This window comes from Scardinius erythrophthalmus (genome assembly GCF_964197995.2).
Source record: "Scardinius erythrophthalmus genome assembly, chromosome: 14".
NCBI classification, from domain to species: Eukaryota; Metazoa; Chordata; class Actinopteri; order Cypriniformes; family Leuciscidae; genus Scardinius; species Scardinius erythrophthalmus.
The window spans coordinates 25,203,763-25,224,995 of NC_138234.1; the positions used below are offsets into that span (position 1 = coordinate 25,203,763).

General features: G+C 33.3%; 3 protein-coding genes across 9 annotated transcripts in view; all 3 read right to left on the bottom strand.

Moving 5' to 3' along the window:
* ptprc (protein tyrosine phosphatase receptor type C) overlaps positions 1-21,233 on the bottom strand; it is a 35,664-nt gene that overhangs the window by 12,557 nt on the left and 1,874 nt on the right. The window contains exons 3-7 of one of the 7 annotated variants that reach the window (XM_081384466.1): positions 16,474-16,509; positions 16,124-16,171; positions 14,121-14,183; positions 13,689-13,700; positions 13,026-13,055 (exon numbers count right to left, since the gene is read on the bottom strand). In XM_081384466.1, coding sequence (XP_081240592.1) covers positions 13,026-13,055; positions 13,689-13,700; positions 14,121-14,183; positions 16,124-16,171; positions 16,474-16,509 — 189 coding nt within the window. Of the gene's footprint in view, positions 1-443; positions 499-11,914; positions 11,951-12,874; positions 12,920-13,025; positions 13,056-13,688; positions 13,701-14,120; positions 14,184-16,123; positions 16,172-16,473; positions 16,510-21,233 lie in introns of those variants that run through there. The other 6 variants (XM_081384467.1, XM_081384472.1, XM_081384468.1 and 3 more) reach the window with 6 other exon arrangements.
* LOC308701576 (uncharacterized protein) lies at positions 472-4,811 on the bottom strand (the record flags this gene model as incomplete). Its single annotated transcript, XM_081383931.1, has 23 exons — positions 472-689; positions 784-858; positions 984-1,058; positions 1,169-1,243; positions 1,369-1,443; positions 1,554-1,628; positions 1,739-1,813; positions 1,925-1,999; positions 2,109-2,183; positions 2,300-2,374; positions 2,483-2,557; positions 2,680-2,754; positions 2,875-2,949; positions 3,060-3,134; positions 3,252-3,326; positions 3,437-3,511; positions 3,622-3,696; positions 3,808-3,882; positions 3,992-4,066; positions 4,176-4,250; positions 4,361-4,435; positions 4,545-4,612; positions 4,731-4,811. The coding sequence occupies 23 exons, from the start codon at positions 4,809-4,811 to the stop codon at positions 611-613; spliced, it is 1,728 nt and encodes a 575-aa protein (XP_081240057.1). The 3' UTR covers positions 472-610.
* On the bottom strand, positions 4,496-12,576 carry LOC308701577 (uncharacterized protein; the record flags this gene model as incomplete). The annotated part of the gene is made up of 40 exons (XM_081383932.1): positions 4,496-4,990; positions 5,099-5,173; positions 5,284-5,358; positions 5,479-5,553; positions 5,672-5,746; positions 5,857-5,931; positions 6,044-6,118; positions 6,232-6,306; positions 6,418-6,492; positions 6,603-6,677; positions 6,788-6,862; positions 6,977-7,051; positions 7,171-7,245; positions 7,364-7,438; positions 7,549-7,623; positions 7,735-7,809; positions 7,920-7,994; positions 8,106-8,180; positions 8,298-8,372; positions 8,482-8,556; positions 8,666-8,740; positions 8,858-8,932; positions 9,047-9,121; positions 9,240-9,314; positions 9,424-9,498; positions 9,609-9,683; positions 9,795-9,869; positions 9,981-10,055; positions 10,179-10,253; positions 10,348-10,422; positions 10,533-10,607; positions 10,717-10,791; positions 10,886-10,960; positions 11,055-11,129; positions 11,239-11,313; positions 11,408-11,482; positions 11,577-11,651; positions 11,746-11,820; positions 11,915-11,971; positions 12,500-12,576. The coding sequence occupies 40 exons, from the start codon at positions 12,574-12,576 to the stop codon at positions 4,912-4,914; spliced, it is 2,988 nt and encodes a 995-aa protein (XP_081240058.1). The 3' UTR covers positions 4,496-4,911.

The window sequence follows — 21,233 nt, forward strand, 5'->3', positions numbered from 1 at the left end:
ACTAAATTATAATAGTTATTTGATAAAAAAAAAAACGTTTATCTTATAAATACTTTTACAGAGTCATATATGAGATGTAAGAAGGTTGCACATCATGTGGTGACTCAACATAGTATACCAGATTTATATTGTAAAAATATGTCCTAAAAATTGAAATGTAATAATATGATCACAATGCAAAAAAAGAATAGTTGAAAAAATGTAAAAAATCAATGCATTACTGATGCATTCATATGTTTAGGTTCTCTAAATTATGTTTTAAAAACTTGGCAAAAGTCTAGTTTGTTCTATCACTTTGAATGTGTTCATTCACTAAATCCAAAATGCCTCATTCAACCAATAAATTCAAGGCGTCCACAGATTTTTTTTTCGACAAATTTTCAGTTAATAACAGGATACAGATATGAATAAAAACCTGAAATATGATGTTAAACGTATGTTACCTGTGTTTTGTTGTTTCGTGAGGTTGAGTGAAAGTGAGATTGATGTGAGAGTCGTGTTCAGTGTAGCACCGCCCCCTTCATGATTATGATATTTTGATCAAATTAAATCTTACAAATACTTTACAGATATATTAATAAAAATATGAAATACCACATTAAACACACTGTTACCTGTGTTTTGTTGTTGTGAGGTGGTGAGTGAGGGTAAGGTTGATGTGAGAGTCATGTTCAGTGTAGAACTGGTCCCTTCATGATTGTGATATTTTGATCAAATTAAATCTTATAAATACTTTACAGATATGAATAAAAATATGAAATTCAACGTTAAACGCACTGTTACCTGTGTTTTGTTGTTGTGAGGTGGTGAGTGAGGGTAAGGTTGATGTGAGAGTTTGTTTCGGTGTAGAACTGGTCCCTTCATGATTATGATATTTTGATCAAATTAAAGGTTTATCTTATAAACACTTTTTTTTTTTTTTTTTTTTTTTTTACAGATATATGAATTAAAAATATGAAATTCAACATTAAACGCACTGTTACCTGTGTTTTGTTGTTGTGAGGTGGTGAGTGAGGGTAAGGTTGATGTGAGAGTCGGTTTCGGTGTAGAACTGGTCCCTTCATGATTATGATATTTTGATCAAATTAAAGGTTTATCTTATAAACACTTTTTTTTTTTACAGATATATTAATAAAAACATGAAATACAACGTTAAACGCACTGTTACCTGTGTTTTGTTGTTGTGAGGTGGTGAGTGAGGGTAAGGTTGATGTGAGAGTTTGTTTCGGTGTAGAACTGGTCCCTTCATGATTATGATATTTTGATCAAATTAAAGGTTTATCTTATAAACACTTTTTTTTTTTTTTTTTTTTTTTTTACAGATATATGAATTAAAAATATGAAATTCAACATTAAACGCACTGTTACCTGTGTTTTGTTGTTGTGAGGTGGTGAGTGAGGGTAAGGTTGATGTGAGAGTCGGTTTCGGTGTAGAACTGGTCCCTTCATGATTATGATATTTTGATCAAATTAAAGGTTTATCTTATAAACACTTTTTTTTTTTACAGATATATTAATAAAAATATGAAATACAACATTAAACGCACTGTTACCTGTGTTTTGTTGTTGTGAGGTGGTGAGTGAGGGTAAGGTTGATGTGAGAGTTTGTTTCGGTGTAGAACTGGTCCCTTCATGATTATGATATTTTGATCAAATTAAAGGTTTATCTTATAAACACTTTTTTTTTTTACAGATATATTAATAAAAATATGAAATACAACATTAAACGCACTGTTACCTGTGTTTTGTTGTTGTGAGGTGGTGAGTGAGGGTAAGGTTGATGCGAGAGTCGATTTCGGTGTAGAACTGGTCCCTTCATGATTATGATATTTTGATCAAATTAAAGGTTTATCTTATAAACACTTTTTTTTTTTACAGATATATGAATTAAAAATATGAAATTCAACATTAAACGCACTGTTACCTGTGTTTTGTTGTTGTGAGGTGGTGAGTGAGGGTAAGGTTGATGTGAGAGTTTGTTTCGGTGTAGAACTGGTCCCTTCATGATTATGATATTTTGATCAAATTAAAGGTTTATCTTATAAACTTTTTTTTTTTTACAGATATATTAATAAAAATATGAAATACAACATTAAACGCACTGTTACCTGTGTTTTGTTGTTGTGAGGTGGTGAGTGAGGGTAAGGTTGATGCGAGAGTCGATTTCGGTGTAGAACTGGTCCCTTCATGATTATGATATTTTGATCAAATTAAAGGTTTATCTTATAAACACTTTTTTTTGTTTGTTTACAGATATATGAATTAAAAATATGAAATTCAACATTAAACGCACTGTTACCTGTGTTTTGTTGTTGTGAGGTGGTGAGTGAGGGTAAGGTTGATGCGAGAGTCGATTTCGGTGTAGAACTGGTCCCTTCATGATTATGATATTTTGATCAAATTAAAGGTTTATCTTATAAACTTTTTTTTTTTACAGATATATTAATAAAAATATGAAATACAACATTAAACGCACTGTTACCTGTGTTTTGTTGTTGTGAGGTGGTGAGTGAGGGTAAGGTTGATGCGAGAGTCGATTTCGGTGTAGAACTGGTCCCTTCATGATTATGATATTTTGATCAAATTAAAGGTTTATCTTATAAACACTTTTTTTGTTTTTTTTTTGTTTACAGATATATGAATTAAAAATATGAAATTCAACGTTAAACGCACTGTTACCTGTGTTTTGTTGTTGTGAGGTGGTGAGTGAGGGTAAGGTTGATGCGAGAGTCGATTTCGGTGTAGAACTGGTCCCTTCATGATTATGATATTTTGATCAAATTAAAGGTTTATCTTATAAACACTTTTTTTCATATTATTTTTTTACAGATATATTAATAAAAATATGAAATACAACATTAAACGCACTGTTACCTGTGTTTTGTTGTTGTGAGGTGGTGAGTGAGGGTAAGGTTGATGTGAGAGTCGGTTTCGGTGTAGAACTGGTCCCTTCATGATTATGATATTTTGATCAAATTAAAGGTTTATCTTATAAACACTTTTTTTTTTTACAGATATATGAATAAAAACATGAAATACAATGTTAAACGCACTGTTACCTGTGTTTTGTTGTTGTGAGGTGGTGAGTGAGGGTAAGGTTGATGTGAGAGTCGATTTCGGTGTAGAACTGGTCCCTTCATGATTATGATATTTTGATCAAATTAAAGGTTTATCTTATAAACACTTTTTTTTTTTTTGTTTACAGATATATGAATTAAAAATATGAAATTCAACATTAAACGCACTGTTACCTGTGTTTTGTTGTTGTGAGGTGGTGAGTGAGGGTAAGGTTGATGCGAGAGTCGATTTCGGTGTAGAACTGGTCCCTTCATGATTATGATATTTTGATCAAATTAAAGGTTTATCTTATAAACACTTTTTTTTTTTACAGATATATTAATAAAAACATGAAATACAATGTTAAACGCACTGTTACCTGTGTTTTGTTGTTGTGAGGTGGTGAGTGAGGGTAAGGTTGATGCGAGAGTCGATTTCGGTGTAGAACTGGTCCCTTCATGATTATGATATTTTGATCAAATTAAAGGTTTATCTTATAAACACTTTTTTTTTTTACAGATATATTAATAAAAATATGAAATACAACATTAAACGCACTGTTACCTGTGCTTTGTTGTTGTGAGGTGGTGAGTGAGGGTAAGGTTGATGTGAGAGTTTGTTTCGGTGTAGAACTGGTCCCTTCATGATTATGATATTTTGATCAAATTAAAGGTTTATCTTATAAACACTTTTTTTTTTTTACAGATATATTAATAAAAATATGAAATACAACATTAAACGCACTGTTACCTGTGCTTTGTTGTTGTGAGGTGGTGAGTGAGGGTAAGGTTGATGTGAGAGTTTGTTTCGGTGTAGAACTGGTCCCTTCATGATTATGATATTTTGATCAAATTAAAGGTTTATCTTATAAACACTTTTTTTTTTACAGATATATTAATAAAAACATGAAATACAATGTTAAACGCACTGTTACCTGTGTTTTGTTGTTGTGAGGTGGTGAGTGAGGGTAAGGTTGATGTGAGAGTCGATTTCGGTGTAGAACTGGTCCCTTCATGATTATGATATTTTGATCAAATTAAAGGTTTATCTTATAAACACTTTTTTTTTTACAGATATATTAATAAAAACATGAAATACAACGTTAAACGCACTGTTACCTGTGTTTTGTTGTTGTGAGGTGGTGAGTGAGGGTAAGGTTGATGTGAGAGTCGATTTCGGTGTAGAACTGGTCCCTTCATGATTATGATATTTTGATCAAATTAAAGGTTTATCTTATAAACACTTTTTTTTTTTACAGATATATTAATAAAAACATGAAATACAACGTTAAACGCACTGTTACCTGTGCTTTGTTGTTGTGAGGTGGTGAGTGAGGGTAAGGTTGATGCGAGAGTCGATTTCGGTGTAGAACTGGTCCCTTCATGATTATGATATTTTGATCAAATTAAAGGTTTATCTTATAAACACTTTTTTTTTTACAGATATATTAATAAAAATATGAAATTCAACATTAAACGCACTGTTACCTGTGTTTTGTTGTTGTGAGGTGGTGAGTGAGGATAAGGTTGATGCGAGAGTCGATTTCGGTGTAGAACTGGTCCCTTCATGATTATGATATTTTGATCAAATTAAAGGTTTATCTTATAAACACTTTTTTTTTTTTACAGATATATTAATAAAAACATGAAATACAACGTTAAACGCACTGTTACCTGTGTTTTGTTGTTGTGAGGTGGTGAGTGAGGGTAAGGTTGATGTGAGAGTCGGTTTCGGTGTAGAACTGGTCCCTTCATGATTATGATATTTTGATCAAATTAAAGGTTTATCTTATAAACACTTTTTTTTTTTACAGATATATTAATAAAAATATGAAATACAACATTAAACGCACTGTTACCTGTGCTTTGTTGTTGTGAGGTGGTGAGTGAGGGTAAGGTTGATGTGAGAGTTTGTTTCGGTGTAGAACTGGTCCCTTCATGATTATGATATTTTGATCAAATTAAAGGTTTATCTTATAAACACTTTTTTTTTACAGATATATTAATAAAAACATGAAATACAATGTTAAACGCACTGTTACCTGTGTTTTGTTGTTGTGAGGTGGTGAGTGAGGGTAAGGTTGATGCGAGAGTCGATTTCGGTGTAGAACTGGTCCCTTCATGATTATGATATTTTGATCAAATTAAAGGTTTATCTTATAAACACTTTTTTTTTTTACAGATATATTAATAAAAACATGAAATACAACGTTAAACGCACTGTTACCTGTGTTTTGTTGTTGTGAGGTGGTGAGTGAGGGTAAGGTTGATGCGAGAGTCGGTTTCGGTGTAGAACTGGTCCCTTCATGATTATGATATTTTGATCAAATTAAAGGTTTATCTTATAAACACTTTTTTTTTTTTTTTTTTTTACAGATATATGAATTAAAAATATGAAATTCAACATTAAACGCACTGTTACCTGTGTTTTGTTGTTGTGAGGTGGTGAGTGAGGATAAGGTTGATGTGAGAGTTTGTTTCGGTGTAGAACTGGTCCCTTCATGATTATGATATTTTGATCAAATTAAAGGTTTATCTTATAAACACTTTTTTTTTTTTTTGTTTACAGATATATGAATTAAAAATATGAAATTCAACATTAAACGCACTGTTACCTGTGTTTTGTTGTTGTGAGGTGGTGAGTGAGGATAAGGTTGATGTGAGAGTTTGTTTCGGTGTAGAACTGGTCCCTTCATGATTATGATATTTTGATCAAATTAAAGGTTTATCTTATAAACACTTTTTTTTTTTACAGATATATTAATAAAAATATGAAATACAACATTAAACGCACTGTTACCTGTGTTTTGTTGTTGTGAGGTGGTGAGTGAGGGTAAGGTTGATGCGAGAGTCGATTTCGGTGTAGAACTGGTCCCTTCATGATTATGATATTTTGATCAAATTAAAGGTTTATCTTATAAACACTTTTTTTTTTTTTACAGATATATGAATAAAAATATGAAATACAACATTAAACGCACTGTTACCTGTGTTTTGTTGTTGTGAGGTGGTGAGTGAGGGTAAGGTTGATGCGAGAGTCGATTTCGGTGTAGAACTGGTCCCTTCATGATTATGATATTTTGATCAAATTAAAGGTTTATCTTATAAACACTTTTTTTTTTTTTTACAGATATATTAATAAAAATATGAAATACAACATTAAACGCACTGTTACCTGTGTTTTGTTGTTGTGAGGTGGTGAGTGAGGATAAGGTTGATGTGAGAGTTTGTTTCGGTGTAGAACTGGTCCCTTCATGATTATGATATTTTGATCAAATTAAAGGTTTATCTTATAAACACTTTTTTTTTTTTACAGATATATTAATAAAAATATGAAATACAACATTAAACGCACTGTTACCTGTGTTTTGTTGTTGTGAGGTGGTGAGTGAGGGTAAGGTTGATGTGAGAGTCGGTTTCGGTGTAGAACTGGTCCCTTCATGATTATGATATTTTGATCAAATTAAAGGTTTATCTTATAAACACTTTTTTTTTTTACAGATATATTAATAAAAACATGAAATACAATGTTAAACGCACTGTTACCTGTGTTTTGTTGTTGTGAGGTGGTGAGTGAGGGTAAGGTTGATGCGAGAGTCGATTTCGGTGTAGAACTGGTCCCTTCATGATTATGATATTTTGATCAAATTAAAGGTTTATCTTATAAACACTTTTTTTTTTTACAGATATATTAATAAAAATATGAAATACAACATTAAACGCACTGTTACCTGTGTTTTGTTGTTGTGAGGTGGTGAGTGAGGGTAAGGTTGATGTGAGAGTCGGTTTCGGTGTAGAACTGGTCCCTTCATGATTATGATATTTTGATCAAATTAAAGGTTTATCTTATAAACACTTTTTTTTTTTTTTTACAGATATATGAATAAAAATATGAAATACAACATTAAACGCACTGTTACCTGTGTTTTGTTGTTGTGAGGTGGTGAGTGAGGGTAAGGTTGATGCGAGAGTTTGTTTCGGTGTAGAACTGGTCCCTTCATGATTATGATATTTTGATCAAATTAAAGGTTTATCTTATAAACACTTTTTTTTTTTTTTTGTTTACAGATATATGAATTAAAAATATGAAATTCAACATTAAACGCACTGTTACCTGTGTTTTGTTGTTGTGAGGTGGTGAGTGAGGATAAGGTTGATGCGAGAGTCGATTTCGGTGTAGAACTGGTCCCTTCATGATTATGATATTTTGATCAAATTAAAAGTTTATCTTATAAACACTTTTTTTTTTTTTTGTTTACAGATATATGAATTAAAAATATGAAATTCAACATTAAACGCACTGTTACCTGTGTTTTGTTGTTGTGAGGTGGTGAGTGAGGATAAGGTTGATGTGAGAGTTTGTTTCGGTGTAGAACTGGTCCCTTCATGATTATGATATTTTGATCAAATTAAAGGTTTATCTTATAAACACTTTTTTTTTTTACAGATATATTAATAAAAATATGAAATACAACATTAAACGCACTGTTACCTGTGTTTTGTTGTTGTGAGGTGGTGAGTGAGGATAAGGTTGATGCGAGAGTCGATTTCGGTGTAGAACTGGTCCCTTCATGATTATGATATTTTGATCAAATTAAAGGTTTATCTTATAAACACTTTTTTTTTTTTACAGATATATTAATAAAAATATGAAATACAACATTAAACGCACTGTTACCTGTGTTTTGTTGTTGTGAGGTGGTGAGTGAGGGTAAGGTTGATGTGAGAGTCGGTTTCGGTGTAGAACTGGTCCCTTCATGATTATGATATTTTGATCAAATTAAAGGTTTATCTTATAAACACTTTTTTTTTTTACAGATATATTAATAAAAATATGAAATACAACATTAAACGCACTGTTACCTGTGTTTTGTTGTTGTGAGGTGGTGAGTGAGGGTAAGGTTGATGCGAGAGTCGATTTCGGTGTAGAACTGGTCCCTTCATGATTATGATATTTTGATCAAATTAAAGGTTTATCTTATAAACACTTTTTTTTTTTTACAGATATATTAATAAAAATATGAAATTCAACATTAAACGCACTGTTACCTGTGTTTTGTTGTTGTGAGGTGGTGAGTGAGGGTAAGGTTGATGCGAGAGTCGATTTCGGTGTAGAACTGGTCCCTTCATGATTATGATATTTTGATCAAATTAAAGGTTTATCTTATAAACACTTTTTTTTTTTTTTTTTACAGATATATGAATTAAAAACATGAAATACAACGTTAAACGCACTGTTACCTGTGTTTTGTTGTTGTGAGGTGGTGAGTGAGGGTAAGGTTGATGTGAGAGTCGATTTCGGTGTAGAACTGGTCCCTTCATGATTATGATATTTTGATCAAATTAAAGGTTTATCTTATAAACACTTTTTTTTTTACAGATATATTAATAAAAATATGAAATATAACATTAAACGCACTGTTACCTGTGTTTTGTTGTTGTGAGGTGGTGAGTGAGGGTAAGGTTGATGTGAGAGTCGGTTTCGGTGTAGAACTGGTCCCTTCATGATTATGATATTTTGATCAAATTAAAGGTTTATCTTATAAACACTTTTTTTTTTACAGATATATTAATAAAAATATGAAATTCAACATTAAACGCACTGTTACCTGTGTTTTGTTGTTGTGAGGTGGTGAGTGAGGGTAAGGTTGATGTGAGAGTCGGTTTCGGTGTAGAACTGGTCCCTTCATGATTATGATATTTTGATCAAATTAAAGGTTTATCTTATAAACACTTTTTTTTTTTTTTTTTACAGATATATGAATTAAAAACATGAAATACAACGTTAAACGCACTGTTACCTGTGTTTTGTTGTTGTGAGGTGGTGAGTGAGGGTAAGGTTGATGTGAGAGTCGATTTCGGTGTAGAACTGGTCCCTTCATGATTATGATATTTTGATCAAATTAAAGGTTTATCTTATAAACACTTTTTTTTTTTTTTTACAGATATATTAATAAAAATATGAAATACAACATTAAACGCACTGTTACCTGTGTTTTGTTGTTGTGAGGTGGTGAGTGAGGGTAAGGTTGATGCGAGAGTCGATTTCGGTGTAGAACTGGTCCCTTCATGATTATGATATTTTGATCAAATTAAAGGTTTATCTTATAAACACTTTTTTTTTTTTTTGTTTACAGATATATGAATTAAAAATATGAAATTCAACATTAAACGCACTGTTACCTGTGTTTTGTTGTTGTGAGGTGGTGAGTGAGGATAAGGTTGATGTGAGAGTTTGTTTCGGTGTAGAACTGGTCCCTTCATGATTATGATATTTTGATCAAATTAAAGGTTTATCTTATAAACACTTTTTTTTTTACAGATATATTAATAAAAATATGAAATTCAACATTAAACGCACTGTTACCTGTGTTTTGTTGTTGTGAGGTGGTGAGTGAGGGTAAGGATGATGCGAGAGTCGATTTCGGTGTAGAACTGGTCCCTTCATGATTATGATATTTTGATCAAATTAAAGGTTTATCTTATAAACACTTTTTTTTTTTACAGATATATTAATAAAAATATGAAATACAACATTAAACGCACTGTTACCTGTGTTTTGTTGTTGTGAGGTGGTGAGTGAGGGTAAGGTTGATGTGAGAGTTTGTTTCGGTGTAGAACTGGTCCCTTCATGATTATGATATTTTGATCAAATTAAAGGTTTATCTTATAAACACTTTTTTTTTTTAACAGATATATTAATAAAAACATGAAATACAATGTTAAACGCACTGTTACCTGTGTTTTGTTGATGTGAGGTGGTGAGTGAGGGTAAGGTTGATGCGAGAGTCGATTTCGGTGTAGAACTGGTCCCTTCATGATTATGATATTTTGATCAAATTAAAGGTTTATCTTATAAACACTTTTTTTTTTTAACAGATATATTAATAAAAACATGAAATACAATGTTAAACGCACTGTTACCTGTGTTTTGTTGATGTGAGGTGGTGAGTGAGGGTAAGGTTGATGCGAGAGTCGATTTCGGTGTAGAACTGGTCCCTTCATGATTATGATATTTTGATCAAATTAAAGGTTTATCTTATAAACACTTTTTTCATTTTTTTTTTTTTTTACAGATATATGAATTAAAAATATGAAATACAACATTAAACGCACTGTTACCTGTGTTTTGTTGTTGTGAGGTGGTGAGTGAGGGTAAGGTTGATGTGAGAGTTTGTTTCGGTGTAGAACTGGTCCCTTCATGATTATGATATTTTGATCAAATTAAATCTTATAAATACTTTACAGATATGAATAAAAATATGAAATACAACATTAAACGCACTGTTACCTGTGTTTTGTTGTTGTGAGGTGGTGAGTGAGGGTAAGGTTGATGTGAGAGTTTGTTTCGGTGTAGAACTGGTCCCTTCATGATTATGATATTTTGATCAAATTAAAGGTTTATCTTATAAACACTTTTTTTTTTTACAGATATATTAATAAAAACATGAAATACAATGTTAAACGCACTGTTACCTGTGTTTTGTTGTTGTGAGGTGGTGAGTGAGGGTAAGGTTGATGCGAGAGTCGATTTCGGTGTAGAACTGGTCCCTTCATGATTATGATATTTTGATCAAATTAAAGGTTTATCTTAAAAACACTTTTTTTTTTACAGATATATTAATAAAAATATGAAATACAACATTAAACGCACTGTTACCTGTGTTTTGTTGTTGTGAGGTGGTGAGTGAGGGTAAGGTTGATGTGAGAGTCGGTTTCGGTGTAGAACTGGTCCCTTCATGATTATGATATTTTGATCAAATTAAATCTTATAAATACTTTACAGATATGAATAAAAATATGAAATACAACATTAAAAGCACTGTTACCTGTGTTTTGTTGTTGTGAGGTGGTGAGTGAGGGTAAGGTTGATGTGAGAGTTTGTTTCGGTGTAGAACTGGTCCCTTCATGATTATGATATTTTGATCAAATTAAATCTTATAAATACTTTACAGATATGAATAAAAATATGAAATACAACATTAAAAGCACTGTTACCTGTGTTTTGTTGTTGTGAGGTGGTGAGTGAGGGTAAGGTTGATGTGAGAGTCGATTTCGGTGTAGAACTGGTCCCTTCATGATTATGATATTTTGATCAAATTAAAGGTTTATCTTATAAACACTTTTTTTTTTACAGATATATTAATAAAAATATGAAATACAACATTAAACGCACTGTTACCTGTGTTTTGTTGTTGTGAGGTGGTGAGTGAGGGTAAGGTTGATGTGAGAGTCGGTTTCGGTGTAGAACTGGTCCCTTCATGATTATGATATTTTGATCAAATTAAATCTTATAAATACTTTACAGATATGAATAAAAATATGAAATACAACATTAAACGCACTGTTACCTGTGTTTTGTTGTTGTGAGGTGGTGAGTGAGGGTAAGGTTGATGTGAGAGTCGGTTTCGGTGTAGAACTGGTCCCTTCATGATTATGATATTTTGATCAAATTAAATCTTATAAATACTTTACAGATATTAATAAAAATATGAAATACAACATTAAACGCACTGTTACCTGTGTTTTGTTGTTGTGAGGTGGTGAGTGAGGGTAAGGTTGATGTGAGAGTCGGTTTCGGTGTAGAACTGGTCCCTTCATGATTATGATATTTTGATCAAATTAAATCTTATAAATACTTTACAGATATGAATAAAAATATGAAATACAACATTAAACGCACTGTTACCTGTGTTTTGTTGTTGTGAGGTGGTGAGTGAGGGTAAGGTTGATGCGAGAGTCGGTTTCGGTGTAGAACTGGTCCCTTCATGATTATGATATTTTGATCAGATTAAATCTCATAAATACTTTACAGACATGAATAAAAACATGAAATACAATGTTAAATGCACTGTTACCTGTGTCTTGTTGTGAGGAGGTGAGTGAGGGTAAGGTTGATGTGGAAGAACCGGTCCCTACACGATAATGATCATTTGATAAAATGTTACATTTATGTACAGATATGAATAAAAAAAGATGAATTGAAATATGAAATAATTAAATACAAATATTAATGAAATATTAAAATATTACTTAGAACTGAATTTTATTTAACTGATATTTAACATTAAATATTGTACTAGACTTAGCCATATTAAATGGCATAAAAATACCAACACTTTATTGGTTGCATGTCAACCATAAAAGGAACTATAATAGATATCTGTGATTATTTATTTTCTTATATAATTTTTCAATGTGTATTTTTACCTTCCAAATAAGATTTTAAAAAGATTTCTGCTTTTATCACCTTGAAAATTCTTATGCTTCTTATCCTTGATAAAAAACCTTTATCAAGTGAAGTTGTGGGTTCTGGAGTCGTGAGTGTGGGTGAGGGGACTATGGCTAAAGGGAAAAGCAAGATCATTTGGGATCAGTATGGGATCTACGACTACTGGAAGACCAGACCACCTACATTCACCTTCATGTAACCTGTAGGTCACTTGTAGATGCCGACTGTGTTGCTGCGGGATGAGTGCGGGAATGTTCCCAGGACAGATTTTGGTATTACCAAATACATATTGTATTATGGTAATGAATGAATAAATGAAAGATTGAAACAAATGCTTATTTTAGCCCAGGAACTGGATTACCAAAAATAAATGATTAATATTACTGCATTGCAGGATTTTAAATGTGAAGCCTGCGTAGCCTAAATGGGTTTGCTTGGGTCTCAGATAATAAAATAATAACAATAAAAAAAAAACTCTTTCTCAGTGATGGTGTGCTTGTAGCAAGGCATGATTGGAAGATTGAGAGTGAGAGATTGTGCATGAGAGAATAATAATAATGCAGGATGAGGTGCATGTCAGCGTTACCTTTTTGGGTGGGTGCAGGTGGGTCTGATGAATTGGTGGGAGTGACTGTAATGATGGATTGACACCATGAAAGAATATGCAAGAATATCATATATATTTCTGACCCATAAGTTCAAATCAGGCATCAGTATCAGCATAAAGTGACACTTACCGTTACTGTCCGATTTTGGGTCTGCTGAAACTGCAAGATAATACCTTATTAATTAACATCATCAGAATTATATTATGCTCGCTGGACTTTTAGTCATTTAATCACTTCAGAGAATCAACAGAGTAAACATCTTTTGTGCCAAAGAGAAGTGTTTTCTCCTGCTTTTTAAAACTATGCACGATTATGTGGCTAGTTGCATTTAGCTATGCTTTTTTTATCTGCTGTCTGATTTATCATTTGAAAACCACTATTACAGAGGAATGTATAGATATAAGAGAAATCATGCTTAAGAATTTCTAGAAATGGGTATAATTAGAAAATATACATTTCTATAATACAACTTTTCTGTGATGAAAATGAATTTCAGATACTAATTAATGTGACCCTGTTATGCTCGTTTAAAGGCTCCTGATTTCTGTAATGAATAATGGATTGACACTATGAAAATATATCTCAGCATATCAAGTTCTCATATATCTATTTTCTATAGACCCTCTAAAGGGACCTTTGCAAAAATAACAATATACAGACTTTCACATGCTCAAAAGAAACACACACACACACACACACACACACACACACACACACACACACACACAGATATAATCGACAGGAAGCATCACTAGCATAACAGAAATAGCATGGGTAAAAAGTGACACATACCTTGTGTTGAACCTGTGGAAAGTGCGAGATGAAACTTTATTAATGAACTGAATCAGAATCGCATTATGCAACTGAACTTTTAATTACTTTAATTATTTCAAGGAATCAAAGGGTGATTGCACTGAAACTACTGCATGATGTGCAGCTACTTACCCACATTACCTCACCAAACACGAAACATCTGTTACTGTACTATATACGTTTAATTCAATTTAAAAAATCCAATTTATTTAGATAAAAATATAACATTGCCCATTACACTAATCCATGACTGCAGTTACTGTAAGCCAGAATGATGATGCAAGTGGTGGTGAGATTGCAATGCAGAATGATAGAGGGATGGAGGTCAGAGGTCATGAGTGAAACTGATTGATAGAGAGATGTAATGCTGAAGTGTGTGTTTGCTGTGATGATGGGTGTTGTCATGGTTACCTGCAGGTGTGGTTTGAGAAGTGGGTTGCGTTTGAGTGCTGTTGGTGATGGAGTCAGCAGAACCTATTTGACATAATCACATAGCTTAAACTAAATCCAAAAACAGTCCTTATGCATGAAATTGACAGATTTTCCACAAGATTAATAAACCAAATTCAATATTAACCACAACAAGCTAAATTACAGAAATAAGTAGGCTACATTACTTTTTATTTTATTTTATTGCATTTTTATTAATTGAACCAGTGAACTAAAAAAATTGTATTTTTATTCAGCAAGTATGCCATAATTTGGTCCCAAACTTTTGAATGATAGTGTATATTTACTAAAGGGCTTGGCTGCCTATTCAGTAGAAAGGTGAAAAAAAAAAAGAAAAAAAACATGAAATCAAAAAGGCTGTTGTCTTCCTTTTTGCACAGTTGGCATCCAAGACCACTCCTACCAGTCTGCTATGTATACGCTTACCAGAGTCAAATACCACCTTGCTTTAGTAGGAAATACTTCCTAGTAAACTTTGAGTCATAATGGTGTCGACATGTATTGTTCACAGGTGCATGAAGTAAAGACTAAATGTTTAGCGGGAATTACTTCTGGTTTCCAGTGAAGGATCCAGAACGTTCTAGGCAGTGGCTAAAGGCTGCAAATACTCGCAAATACTCAGAGAACACAGCTGAAAATCTGAAAAACCTCTGTGTTTGTAGTCAACAATTTAATCTTGATTTTATGATTTGATTTTATGATTTTGATATGAGATGATTTTAGGCCAAACGGAGAGGAAAAACTGAATGAATCTGCCGTTCTGACCAACCCCCCAAAGCAAAACACTGCCACATACAGGTAAGAAAACTGCTGCCACAGTGTTACATTTTTACCATAATGCTGTGAGTAGATCATTTTCAGTGATAAACCTACTCTTTGACGCGCCCGCAAAGCATTCTGGGAAGGCGCCGCTTCATTTGGAAAAATGCTGCGCGTCAAAAAGCTGGCCGATGCCCATCTTTATGTAAATGAATTCCGTTGAACGCGACGCGACTATCCAATAGAAGTAGAGCATATGGAGATGGGGGGAAGTCTCCTTATACTGCCTATGGAAGTCTCTCACAGGTTTTAAATCATAGACAGTATATAAATACGTAACATTGCCCACTCGGTCAAAACCACGCCCATAAGGAACGCCCATCAACGTACAAATGTGGGGAGATCCAACTGTCTTTGGGTGGGGATACAAAAATGTGAAAAAAACGAAAGCCCTGTAGCGTTTTGCGTTATCCGCAAGCCATACACTTTCAAATTAAATCTTTATTGATGAATATCTTGCTTGATAATAGGTTTTCTCAAATTCATTAACTATGGAATTATAATTTTTTATTATTAACATATATAAAACACATTTTTAAGTGGTGTAGTTGATGGTTTCACCACTTTACATTTCTAAAGTTATTGATTTTTTTCTGTAGAAATTAAATTTCAAATAAACTAAATTTCAAGACAAATTTGCCACGTGTGTTGAAGTAGATTTTAATTTTGTAATTTTCCTTTTTATCATGTTGTACATCCTTACTCGTCACTGACTGCAAGAGAGTCTGTCAAAAGAGAATGAACATTACCTTTTACTTCTGGGATTTTGACTTCAGGAATGCGTGTGGGTGAGGGGTTTGTGGCTAAAGGTCGCTTGATATACTTAAGATTAAGCCACTGTAGTCACTTGGACTATATTAACGATCTCTTTAATAACTTTTCTGGGCCAGCAAGTTTCGGTCACCTAGCAGCCTATGGAGGAGTGATCCAGCACTCAGATTTAATCAAAAATATCTTAATTTGTGTTCCGAAGATGAACGAATGTCTTACGGGGTTGGAACAACATGAGGGTGAGTAATTACTGACAGAATTTTCATTTTTGGGTGAACTAACCCTTTAATTTTGTAATTTTCCTTTGTATCATGTTGTACATCCTTACTCGTCACTGACTGCAAGAGAGCCTGTCAAAAGAGAATGAACATTACCTTTTACTGAGTTTTTGTCTTCAGTGCGTGTGGGTGAGGGGGTTGTGTCTAAAGGGAAAAGCAAGTTTATTTTAGATAATCCATTAGGAAAGAACTACAAACTTACACGAAATATTAAAGAAGCTTCTAGCATGCCGTACACTTTCAAATTAAATCTCTATTGATGAATATCGTGCTTGATAATAGGTTCTCAAATTCATTAACAATGGAATTAGCTTTAGCATTAGCCATTTTAAATGAGACAAGAATTTGCACCTCAATACTATAAAGTTTGATTTGGTGCACGACCGTCAAGGTCAACTATAAAAGATATGGGATGTCACATAATTTCAAAAGAGGACAATCATTACCATTATCAGCCGTGTCTGTGAGTGAGGGGCTTGTGGCTAAAGGAAAAAGCAAGTTTATTTTAGATAGTCAACCACAGGACATAAATACAAACACTACAAACCCATACAAAAGACACTTTTCTCTAGCAAGCCGTACACTTTCAAAATAGACCTCTGTTGATGAAGCCAATATCTTAAAAGGTAGAAGTACCAAAGCCAATCTGTTATCACTACAACAGCACTACATTTGAAACATACGCTAAAACTTCTTTTAGAAAAGAATTCTAGATGTAGAAATCTGTCCTTTAAAACTAGCAATGACAATATTTTCAATTATTTACCAAGCCAAACAGTATTTGACATCTTATAGTGCAAATCATTTAGCAAAACGAATGTTTACACTTTATTGTGATGCTCCCAATTTTACTGACTGAAAGAAAGTTTGCAACATGTCAACTTATTCATCTAACATGAACACCTAACAGTCTACAACATTACTTACAGTCAACAGAATGTCTAAAGGGGACCATCAAAATAAAGTGTAACCAAAGTTTGGTAACCAAACAAAGAAATAAAAAAAAAAAGCTGTTTAATTCAGAAACAAGTCAACTATCGCACACCGAAACACTCACACATTATATTCAAGCAGTTTAATTCTTTGAAACCGAGTGAAAGACTGGCACCGTGTAAAACCATTGGCTTCAATCAGAAAAAGGGAAGGGAGTTACTAGCAGTGGTCTGTATGTGGCGACCTGGTTGCCATGGATACGCAGACACAAACTATTTCAGTTTCTCAACCACAGCTTCCTGTAAGCTTGACAAAACCCTTCCCCCCTTCTCAAGGCTCAGGCACTTTGCTTTCTTTTTTATTCTGTTCGCCAATGTACGGTCGTGTCACTCGCATATCGTATGCGGAAGGGGGAGGGCTCAAATGTACTCACGCTTTAGATAATATATATCTATATATATGCAAATTGTTTCTGTGCAACTCGCTCTCTTTTACACAAGACCTTTGACTACATCATTGCAAGTCTACTAAATAGGTATAACCATTCATCAGTGCATTCATCTAATGCAAGGCCAAGATATACTATTGATTTGGTGATTTGCAACCCTAAGATAATCACTTTGATATATCACTTTTAGCATTCTGAAAAACTTCCTAATAACTTTCCTTAACTTTTAACTGGCGTTTATACTCGCTGAAGCGTCATAGCGTCAGTCATTTCACTTATTTTCTTTGCCGGATGTGGTTTTGCTCGACTCGGTTCACAACTCGAGGTGCGTGCATTTTAAGCATGGCTGTTTTAGCAGGTCCACCCATTACATGGAACATGACAGTATGAGAATAATGACTTTAAGTGCGCTGCTTTATCTATCTCGTTTTCAGAGCATTCCTTTTAAAAACGTTATATTTTTATTTTGACTGCCTTGTCAAACAGATAACAGTGATCGTAGGGAAGTCGGCATGAACCTAAATCTCCAGCAAGATAATATTTAACCTGTTTTTAAAGAGTTACGGAAACCTCCAAACTGCACTACATCCACAAACATGCACTTTTAAAACAATGTCTATCAAGTAGATTCAGTAATACTGGCGATAAACATCGGTTTTAAAACAACTATTAAAGGCCCAATAATCCACACGCTTAGACTAGAAATGTTCAAATAATTCCTTTTAAAACTTATTCTTTCACCAACATTGTAAAAGATGTTTTTCAGTTATATATACGTTTCATCGTTTTAGGCTTGTTACAATAAATAATGCAATTTCAAGTGTGTATTTAACACTGCAGGCACCACTAGTTAAAATATTTTTTTAAATAATAAAAAAAAAATTATAAGGCAGCAAGTGTATTTTTATTAATTTTACTTAAGTTTATCATTTTTGTGTGTTGATATTTTGGTAGAATTGGTAAAAACTAAAGGCCATAAAGCTACAGGACATACCATGAAAGTCCTTACTAGTTTTCTCCAGACATATCAGACTTAAGTTGTATGCTAGTTAAAACCAACTATTTTAACTTTAACACCAAAGTTGCGACATGTATCTCCCATCTTATAAGACTTCAAAATTTGAGTGAGCTAAAGAAACATGGTTAAAAAAAACATGCATCTTTTCACCTATGATAATATATTTACAATTGCATTCAAGAAAAAAAAAACTTGTTTTCTGAATAATTGTTGGTTTGTTCTAAAAAAAAAAAAAAACTCTCCCATTTTTTTTTCTCTTCTGACAAATGAATCCAAGCCATCGCCACAACCAAAAATAATGCAGGTGGAACATTTGGTCAATGCATTGTGACAAATTTACCGCAGAGTTTAAGCATGCACAGTCTATATGGCTTTAAACGGAAGCCTTTAACAGCCTCATTCATAGGATATAAAAGATATGAAGTCAAAACTAATTCAATAACAAGAAAATCTAACAAATGTAAGAAAATCAAGTTTTGACGATACAGTGCACTTCAAGTCAGTTTAATGTAATTTTAGTTGAAATTACTTGAACATTCAAGTTGATTGTACTTAAGGCAGCAACTTTTTTTACAGTGTGTAAACAGGCATGAAAGCTGTAGAAATTGAACATGTTAAGAAGCTATACGAGTAATTCTAATGCGAGACGCTGAGAAGGAGATGCTGGAACAATTATTTAATTGTTACCTCCGTGGTTTCACACGCAATGTGCAGTTGATAACTGAAGGAGTTCATTTGGATTGCACCTTTGAATGACTTTTTTTTTGGTGTAACAAAAGGAGAAAGGTTGATTTGGTCATATTAATTAGACAGGTTCAATTAGATAGCTACCATATTTTTAGCATGTCTCACAAAGAATTGGACTGTATACAGTAACATCCATGATTTAAAAAAGAAAAATCCATAAAATTCCATAAATCAGTTTTGCATCATTCATATTACTATTGATTAAAGACATATTTCGCACACAAAGAAAGATAATTCTGTCATCATTTACTCACATGCATGTCATTCTAAATCTGTATTGTTATTTTTTTTGTTTGCAGACCTCAAATATGATATGTTGGATGTTTACAGTATGATGCAAATTACAAACAAAGCATCATACAGTAAAAGTCCATTTAACATAGTCAATGGGACACACAAAGTATAATTCAAGTCTTGAGAGATTTGTATGTGGATTTAATTCTTTTAAGACTTAAGTTTGGTCTGTTCCTCACACAAAACTAATGTATGAATATAGCAGTATGAACTACTTTTATGATGCATTTAGTCATTTTGATGCTTAAAGGGTTAGTTTACCCAAAAATGAAAATGATGTCATTAATGACTCACCCTCATGTCGTTCCAAGCCCGTAAGACCTCCGTTCATCTTCGGAACACAGTTTAAGATATTAGTCCGAGAGCTTTCTGTTCCTCCATTGAAAGTCAATGGACGGCATACTGTCCATGTCCAGAAAGGCAATAAAGACATCATCAAAGTAGTCCATGTGACATCAGTGGCTCAATCTTAACTTTATAAAGCGACGAGAATACTTTTTGTGCGCAAAAAGTAAACAAAAATAACGACTTTATTCCACTATTCATTTCCTTCTCTCTAGGCCTCGAGTGAGTTCACGTAGTGTTTTTGCGTAGCGCGTCTGTGTTGTACGTCACATGCATCACACATGACCAGCGTCGGCCAATAGTGAGCCTACGTGTGACGTACAACACAGACGCGCTGCGCAAAAACACTACGTGAACTCACTCGAGGCCCAGAGAGAAGGAAATGAATAGTGGAATAAAGTCGTTATTTTTGTTTACTTTTTGCGCACAAAAAGTATTCTCGTCGCTTTATAAAGTTAAGATTGAGCCACTGATGTCACATGGACTACTTTGATGATGTCTTTATTGCCTTTCTGGACATGGACAGTATGCCGTCCATTGACTTTCAATGGAGGAACAGAAAGCTCTCGGACTAATATCTTAAACTGTGTTCCGAAGATGAACGGAGGTCTTACGGGCTTGGAACGACATGAGGGTGAGTCATTAATGACATAATTTTCATTTTTGGGTGAACTAACCCTTTAAAGGGATAGTTCAGACAACAATTCTGTCCATCAACTCTTTGGTTACCAACATTCTTTAAAATATTTTCATTTGTGTTCAGCAGAACAAAGAAATTCATAGAGGTTTGGAACAACATAAGAGTTGGTAAATGATGACAGAATTTAAATTTTTTTGGGTGAACTATCCCTTTAACAGCCTTTGGTCACACTATGGAAAAGTGCAGCATGAACATTCCGCTAACTATCTTCTTTCGCTTTGCACAGAAGAGAGAAAGTCATACATGTTTGGAATGACATGAGGATGAGTAAATAATGAGAGAGTTTTCATTTTTTAGATGAGCTAACCCTTTAAATAAAAGTACAGACAAATAAAGACATCAAAACAAGCCCGAAAAGCAATATCAAATACTAATATCATGAATATTCCCTTAGGCCTCAATCTCACTCATAGGCCAATCTTTCGATCTCTGGCTTCCTTTTCTATGCGATTTGCATGTACAGTGCAGTCACAATGATTCTTATCCGGTCTCAACCCACAACACTTTTATATTTAGTCAAAAGACATTTTAGATGCAGCACGGTAAGACTTAAGTAAGTCTCGCGAGCACCATTTTAGCCGGCAAATTTACGAGGCATAGAAACCGGCTCAAAATGGAACAAGGAAGTGGTCAGAGGCCTGTGCAGCAAGACATCATGTTCAAGAGCATCATGCAACACGACAACCAAAAGAGAGTCCGATGAAAAAATATCATATAATAA